The sequence below is a fragment of the Dendronephthya gigantea genome, unplaced genomic scaffold, assembly GCF_004324835.1.
Source record: "Dendronephthya gigantea isolate DGI-Jeju-01 unplaced genomic scaffold, DenGig_1.0 1317, whole genome shotgun sequence".
In the NCBI taxonomy this organism is placed as follows: domain Eukaryota; kingdom Metazoa; phylum Cnidaria; class Anthozoa; order Malacalcyonacea; family Nephtheidae; genus Dendronephthya; species Dendronephthya gigantea.
This window is the reverse complement of record NW_021164321.1, coordinates 1-8,688: the sequence shown is the minus strand read 5'-3', so window position 1 is coordinate 8,688 and position 8,688 is coordinate 1. Positions and strand designations below refer to the sequence as shown.

The following is an 8,688-nucleotide window of genomic DNA, read 5'->3' as shown; positions in this document are numbered from 1 at the left end:
TCCTTTAAAATAAATTATGTAGTTAAGGGGATCAAACATCATATAGTAAGAAAGGATATAAATATAATTGATACACCCTTAACCACAAAAATAAGATTACTTTATTTTGGTTTTAAAGTCAAATATAAAGATTTATTTAGGGTAAAAAGTGGGGTAAATTTTGGAAAATGTGGAGTACAAAAATAATCGGGAAAATGGTAGTTGATAGGAATACACTGGTTTTATTGATAAGAACGCACTCATTTTATTGATAAGAACGCACTCATTTTATTGATAATTATAAAAAACCGAAGGAAACCCTTAGATAAAAACGCACTCATTTTATTGATAAAAACGCACTCATTTTATTGATAAGAACGCACTTGTTGTATTAATAAGAATACATTTATAGGGGAAAATAACTAGAAAACCAAAAAATTTAAAAAAGACAAAACACATCGGTAATTTGCGTTGATAAAACGCACTGGTTTTAAATTGCCCCCCCTATTTTCAAAACCAGTGCGTTCTTCATATATATATTTATATGTAATAATATAAATTTTTTTTTTTTAAATATTTAATATTTTTTTTTTTTAAAAAATAAAGATAAAGATAAATGCAAACGGAATAGAAAAACAACCAAACCACCTTCGGCGGTTTTGGTGTGTAGCCACCTTCGGCGGCTAGGGTTTGGCTAATCAAAATTTTAATTCAAAATAGAATTGTTATTTACTTTAAAATACAATAAAATATTTGATACTATAATAAAATAGATATATTTTGATATTTTTAAATATATTTGATACATAAAAAAAAAATTTAATTTTTTGTCTCTTTTTACTTGACTTATGTTTTTGCATAGTATATATTGATTTTAATAAATATTTTTTATCTTTTTGAAAATTATTATAGGGGGGTAGGAATTAAACTTTATTAGTATTTTTCCTCCTCCCGTTGTTGTCAAAAAGAAAAAATATTTACAACAACAAATAATTTTTTTAAGGAGATTAAAAAATGACTAAATATATTACTAACCACCCGACAAACGAACAAAAACTCCCCCATACAGATATACTCCCCAAACTGTCAAAAGAATTTCAAGACTATAAACAAACAAAAATAGAAGAAAGACTTTTGCCACAGTTAAGCGGGGGTCGTTCTAATGACTAAAAATTTAAGTGAAGAAGAAATTCTGCAACGGATTAGGGCTGGACTAAAAAAAGGATCCGGATCTAAAAAATCCGATACCAAGAAAGAACCCCTTGATAAAGAATACGAAAACCACAAAGAATATGTGGCTACACTAACTACTCCAGAAGAAAAAGCAGAAGCTAATCGGATCTATGAAGAAGATAAAAAAATGGACGCTATCGCGGAAGACAAAAGCAAAAAAATAAAAGAGGACGGAAGACGGAAGAAGGAAGCTATTCTCAAACAACAGAGAGCAGAAGAAGTAGATCCCCCAATAACTCAGCATAAACAACCCATAAAGCCGACAAAACGATCCGACTCTGACTCTACTACCAAAAAAGAAAAAACCCCTCCAGCGGACATAGAAGAAGCAGAAAATAGATTATTTGATTATATGGAGAACATTAATTATTATTTAATGATCGATTTTAGAGATAAAAAATTACTGAAAAAATTTGGTAATTACAGTTTAACATCAGATGGTTTTATCAAACCTAATAGAAAACCTTGTAAGTACATTAAATCCCAACTATTAAAAATGGATAAAACTAAAAGAAAACTTGAAGAAGAGCATAGATACCACTTTGTTTTGAATAATAAAGGGAAGCAATATAAAATATATGTAGATGACTTAATGTTAAAAGTCTTCCGTAAACATATAGATCGTGTATATAAAGAGTGTGGGTTACCCGCCATAAGTGAAATGAAAAACCCCGTAGTCCATTATATGGACGGGAACCCAAAAAATAATTCAATAAAAAATATGTTTTGGCTAGACACAGAGGAGACTTATGTGGATTTAAAAAGCTATGAGAGTATATATCAAATATCAGACATAGGACACATAAAAACTTTAGGTAACGGGGGTACAAGACTTGAAAAATTAAGAAAAAATCATAATTTTATAGGCGGGATGCCAACAATAGTATTATCCAAAAATGGAATAAGGACTTTATATTCTATCCCAGACCTAGTTTTATCTCATTTTGGTGAGCCGACAGAGGGGGAAGACTTAATTCCAATACATATTGACGGAAACAAAGAAAACAACTCTATAACTAACTTAAAATGGAGTTCTATAATGGAAGCCATAGAAAATGAATATATAAAGGAATCAACCATTGAAAACTTTTGGGGGCGGTCTAAAAAAATAGTGGACGAATATGACAGTATAGAAAAATTCACTGAAGAGATAGTAAACGGGAACAAAAAAGCATTAGTACTTTTGAGTAGAGCAATTAGGTTAGACCCAGAAGTAATTGAAACAAAAAAGGTAAAACAAAGAGAAGGAAATTAGAGAATGACTAAAAAAGAAGAACTATATAAAATGTCGGATTCAGATAGAGAAAAACTATCTAAATTATCGGATACTGAATTGGCAAAAAGGATCAGAGCTGGTCTTACGGCATATAAAAAAGATAATAAATCTAGTGAGGATTATTATGACAAAAAATAAAAAGAAGTCATATGTTATTGATCCACGGAAAAACGCTCTTACAAAACATCTAATTGAATTAATAGGTGAACCAAAGGGTGGGGGGAACGGACATATATATAACCATTTAAGGGATAAAATCCTTTATTTTGAAGATCAATATAGAATAGTGGAGATTTGGAATTTTTGGAGTAATGATATTCCTATAAGAAGAAGAAATGTAAAGAATTTTTATTATTGGTATAAAGAGGGTGGGGTTACAAGAAAAGATATAATAACATATAATTTATTTAAAAAAGCAGTAAAAGCCAATACAGAAAATATAGAGCCAACTAACCATTATTTTTGTGGGGGCAATGGGGAAGCTCTATATAATAAAATAGAGGAATGGGCTGGTGATTGTGGGAATAAAATGGACGATATGCTAAAAGATTACTTTGAAATAAGTATACAACAGGCTTTAAAATTTAATCCTAAAATAATTATCACTGGAAAATCTTTTTTGGGTTCCTTTGGTTGGAACTGTTTTATCCAGGCTATAAAAGAATTGGGTGGTAAAAGCGAATATTTAATACCAACCACTGAAGAAAAGGAAAAATCTAATATTTTTAAAAATAAAACAGACTGGGTCAATAAATTTAGACAAAAATATTTACTATCGGGAGACATTGAAACATATGATAAGATCGGGACAGAAATTTTTAGAAATGGAGTCGATGCTACCTATCAAAAATATAGTAAACCAAAGGAAAGGAAATTAGGGGATGACTAAAAAAGAAAAAAGACATTGGAAAGGCTATGAACCACCAGAACCACCGTCTGAGAAAAAACGATTGACTAAAGAAGAAAAAATAGCACATATTAAAAAAACAGCTTTTAGGTGGGCTGAAAAACAAGAAAAGGAAACAAAATAATGACAAATGCATTTTTAGATAAGAATTATTGGGAAACTACCACCCTTAAACAAGTAAAGCAATTCATTAAAAATGGAGTAGATATTGAGGCTAGGGACAAATACGGAAAAACTGTATTAATGTATGCTAGTGAATGTAACCAAAATCTTAACATAATTAAAACATTAATTAAAAATGGGGCAAATGTAGATGTTAAGGACGAAGATGGATGGACTGCATTAATGTACGCTAGCCAATTTAATAATAATCCAGACATCATTAAAACATTGATTAAGAGTGGAGCTGATATTAAAGCTAGGAACAAAAATGGAAATACTGTGTTAATGTATGTAAGTTCGAATAACGAAAACCCAGACATAATTACAACACTAATTAAAAATGGGGCAGATATTAATGTTAGGGACAAAGGTGGATGGACTACATTAATGTATGCAAGTTCGAATAACGGAAACCCAGACATAATTACAACACTAATCAAAAATGGGGCAGATATTAATGCTAGGGACAAATATGGAAGAACTGCGTTAATGATGACTTGCTGGTTTGATAAAAATCCAGAAATAATTAAAATATTAATTAAAAATGGAGCAGATGTAAATGCTGAGGAAGAAGATGGAACTACGGCATTAATGTATGTAAGTCGGTTTAGCGAAAACCCAAATGTAATTACAACATTAATTAAAAATGGAGCAGATATTAATGCTAGAGCCAAAAATGAAAAAAATGCATTAATATTTGCTAGTGAATATAACGAAAACCCAAACATAATTAAAACATTAATTAAAAATGGGGCAGATGTAAATGCTAAGAATAATGATAACTGGACTGCATTAATGCTTGCAAGTAAGTATACTCAAAATATAGATATAATTAAAATATTAATTAAAAATGGGGTAGATATTAATGCTAGGGACGAATTTGGAAATACTACATTAATGGTTGCAAGTCAGTTTAACAAAAATCCAGAAATAATTAAAATATTAATTAAAAATGGAGCAGATATTAATGCTAGGAATAAATATGGAGATACTGCATTAATGTATGCAAGTTGGTATAACAAAAATCCAGAAATAATTAAACTATTAATCGACAAAGAAAAGGAAACAAAACAATGACAGGATATAACAAAATAATATTATTGGGTACAGTAGCCACTAACCCCGATATACAAGAAAAGGTAAACGATAATAACATCGCTACATTTAAACTAGCAGTAACGGACGATAGAACACCAGAAGACTTAAACCCAATAACTCAATATTTTAGTATTACAGTTAAGGGTTCCTTAGTAAACGAAGTTAAATGCTTTGTCAAACAGGATCAAGAAATTTATTTGGAAGGTACAGTAATATCAGATGTAAGAATTGATAGTAATAATATAGAATGGTTCTCAACACAGATATTAGTTGAAGCCCCTAAGGGTAATATATATAAAATTGATTATCCAACACAAACGGAACAAAGCCTTGATCGACCAGAACTTCCGTTCAATATTACAGTTTAAGAAAAGGAAATAAAATAATGACAAATGTATTTTTAGACGGGACTTATTGGGAATCTGTAACACTAGATCAAGTCGAACAAGCCATTACAAATGGAGCAGATGTTAATGTTACGGATAACGGATGGGGAAAAACTGCATTAATGTACGCTAGCCAGTTTAATAATAATCCAGACATCATTAAAACATTGATTAAGAGTGGAGCAAATGTAGATGTTAAGGACGAAGATGGATGGACTGCATTAAAATATGCTAGCCAGTTTAATAATAATCCAGACATCATTATTACATTGATTAAAAGTGGAGCAGATGTAAATGCTAAGGACGAAGATGGATGGACTGTATTAATGTACGCTAGTTCATTTAACAAAAACCCTGAAATAATTATTACATTGATTAAGAATGGAGCAGATGTAAATGCTAAGGATGAAGATGGAAAAACGGCATTAATGCTTGCTATTTTGTGTAACAATAATCCAGACATCGTTAAAACATTGATTAAGAATGGAGCAAATATTAAAGCTAGGAATAAATTTGGAAAAACGGCATTAATGCTTGCTAGGCGGTTTAACAAAAATCCAGAAATAATTAAAATATTACAATTTAAGAAAAGGAAATAAAACAATGACAGAATATGAATTATTAGCAAGTACTCGTATTAAGGGACTAGATAAAAAACTTGGTGGACTAAGTAGGGGTAAAGTAATAGCTATAACCTACCCATATAACCTAAACCCTTGTAATTTACTTAATCAAATAACTTTAAATTCATTATACGCGGGAAATAGACTCTTATATATAGCATTAGAATATAATAGACCTGATGCATTGGAATCATTAAAAACATTACATAAACAAAATACAAGCATTCCACAGGATAGAAAAACCCGATTAAGGATAAAAGATTGTCATAAAGATAAAATCTCAATTCCAGAACTTATAAGTATAGCAAAGGCTAAAAAAGTAGATGTTATTGTAATAGATAACTTTTACGATATAAAACCTAAAGACTTTACAGGGGTATTACAAACCATTGAATTTTTACGACATATAGCAGAATCTAATAATTGCTTAATATTTTGTAGGTTATTACATAAAGAAAAAGAAAACATAAAAACCAAAAAATTCATTAATAAATTTGATGGAGTAATATCATTTGAAAAAGAAAAGGGGATCAAAGGTAAAATATCACTACACGCAACAAACCCCAATAAACGCAAGGGTAAATGGTATACCTTTGAAAACTTTGAAGACACTTGTGGTATTAAAACAGATAAAGAAAAATCTTTGTTCTCTAAATTTAAACCAACAAAACCATTAGAACCAAAAAAACCATTAAAACCAAAAAATAAGGAATGTAATATAGAGGGTTATAATAAAGCATATATACTAACTGATACAGGGGAAGTATATAGTATGGGGTATAAACACTTCCACACCCGCACTAAACTATCTCCCTATGTATGTAAACAAAACCATAGATTATATGTCCCCTTGTATGATAATGAGAGAGAAAGAGCCAATCATTTTATAGATGAATTAGTTATGTCCCACTTCGGTACACCAGCCCCAACAGATATGGAGTTCCCAGTATTAAACCACAAAGACGGGGATTTAAAAAACAATAATATAAATAACTTAGAATGGATGTCCGCTTATGACTTAAACGACAAATTTAAAATATATCAGAAATAGTAAACCCCCCTTGACTTTTAAAGGATTTTATTTTATTATAGCAGGAGTAAAAGAGGTATTTTATGAATAAACAAGATTTAATAGATATGATTATGTATTTTTGTCTTAGCATAGGACTTATATTAGTAGTAAATAGGATTACGGATATAATAAATGACTAATAATCTAGCAAAAATAATAATAAATAACTTCCCCGATATATCTCTACCAAGAAATCATATGGATCTAACTAATTATCTAATAAAACGGGGGTATAGTTTAGCCCATATATTCGGTTCTAAGGGAATATACACCCATTTATCAGAGGTTAGAGATATTGTTTCAAGTAATTTAGATTATTTCCTTATCTATAAAAAAATGGGATTAGGTAAAATAGCTACATTGTGGGGGGTAGATTATGAAACAATCCAAGCACACCATAACAGGGGGGAAGATGGGGACGGGTACGGGTTCCTACATAGTCCAGTAATATATAATAGATATGCTATATTATATAACATCCCATTAGGAGTATTATATTCAAAAGAATTTTGTAAAACACCTAATAAACCAAAATGGTTAAAAATAAACCATAATATGGTAAAAAAGGATATTGATACTACCCCATACAATAAACCTTACACAGATAAACCAATAATAAATATTGATAAAATCATTTATAAACGACCATACATAAGTTTACTGAGTGATAATGACAAAACACTTAGAATAAATGAAATAACGGACTATGGGGTAGATTATTATAGACATAGTATATATGTAGAGACAAAAGATATTAGATACACATTAAAAACTAACAATCCACAAGACTATTGGCAAATGATGTTAAATTGTCTAAACCTAGATAAACATATAAAACGATCCACACAATGGATTAAAAATCAAAAAAGGATATAAAATATGATAAAACTACTAAAAAAACTATTTTGTAAACCAAAATTGGAAAACTATGATATAGACTTAACCCCCCTAGAACATAACCAATTAGTACAAAATAAAAAAGTAATAACAAAATTCCTAAAAAAACAAAGATCAAAAATATTAAATCAATTACAAACAGACAAAGAAGACAAAGATATATTAAAACTACAATTACAAGCTAGAACAATAAAAAATTTGGAAAATGCATTATCACATTATAAGGAAAAGGAAATAGAATAATGGTAACAACCACAGAAGAATTACAAAAAACCATTAGGGATAGATGTAATATAGCATTAAAATTAAGTGGGAAACCAATTACACATTTAGTCGAACAACATTCTAAAAACAACCAAACCACAACCTTTAGAACCTATTTACAAAAAAGCATTCCATATATAAAAACAATATTAAGATTTTGTAAATTCACCAATGTATCATTAAGTTTTATATTAGGGGGTAAACTATCCCCATTCCACACTGGACCCACTACAGAAAAGGAAATAAAAGATTTACAATACAAATATATATCATATGTAAGAAAAAATAAATTATTTATTAAAGAAACTAACCCCAATATAAAATATTCTCCATTAGGTAGACTACAGAGGCGGGGGGTTATTACTTCCGATAGAAAAAAATTAAAACTTTGTGAACTAAGAGTATTAATATGGATAGAACTAGCTACAGGAATAAAACCACACGAATTATATAACAGTAATTTCCAAATAGAAAAACTACTTGACAGAAAAAGAATAATAACATAATATAATCCACATAACATAATACATTTTGTTATATTAGATATAAGTAATAACATATAATTAATAACATATAAGGGATACGATAGTATAATGGATTATTTACAAAATTTAACCGATAACCCAAAAAATACTCAAGCAATCAATAACTTGATCCAATATGTTATGGAATTAGAACAGAGAATAATTGTTTTAGAAAGTAAAAAATAATGGCACAACTTACATATATAACTGAAGAAGCAAGGAACGCTAGTTTAGAGTATATCAAACAGCACGCAGACGAATATACAC

At 29.5% G+C, this 8,688-nt stretch overlaps 1 protein-coding gene across 1 annotated transcript; it reads left to right on the top strand.

Annotated features, from left to right (window-relative positions):
* Window positions 1–1,141: 1,141 nt before the first annotated feature.
* On the top strand, window positions 1,142–5,640 carry LOC114545154 (putative ankyrin repeat protein RF_0381). The gene is made up of 4 exons (XM_028563496.1): window positions 1,142–1,679; window positions 3,538–4,362; window positions 4,668–4,859; window positions 5,060–5,640. The coding sequence occupies exons 1-4, from the start codon at window positions 1,142–1,144 to the stop codon at window positions 5,638–5,640; spliced, it is 2,136 nt and encodes a 711-aa protein (XP_028419297.1).
* The last annotated feature ends 3,048 nt before the right edge of the window (window positions 5,641–8,688 follow it).

Excerpts from the sequence above, each read along its gene's own strand:
- LOC114545154 (XM_028563496.1), top strand. The coding sequence starts at position 1,142 with ATGACTAAAAATTTAAGTGAAGAAGAAATTCTGCAACGGATTAGGGCT. Across the intron at positions 4,363-4,667 it reads GACTGCATTAATGCTTGCAA|TAGCCACTAACCCCGATATA; the intron begins GTAAGTATACTC and ends TATTGGGTACAG. Across the intron at positions 4,860-5,059 it reads TCAAGAAATTTATTTGGAAG|ACGGGACTTATTGGGAATCT; the intron begins GTACAGTAATAT and ends ATGTATTTTTAG.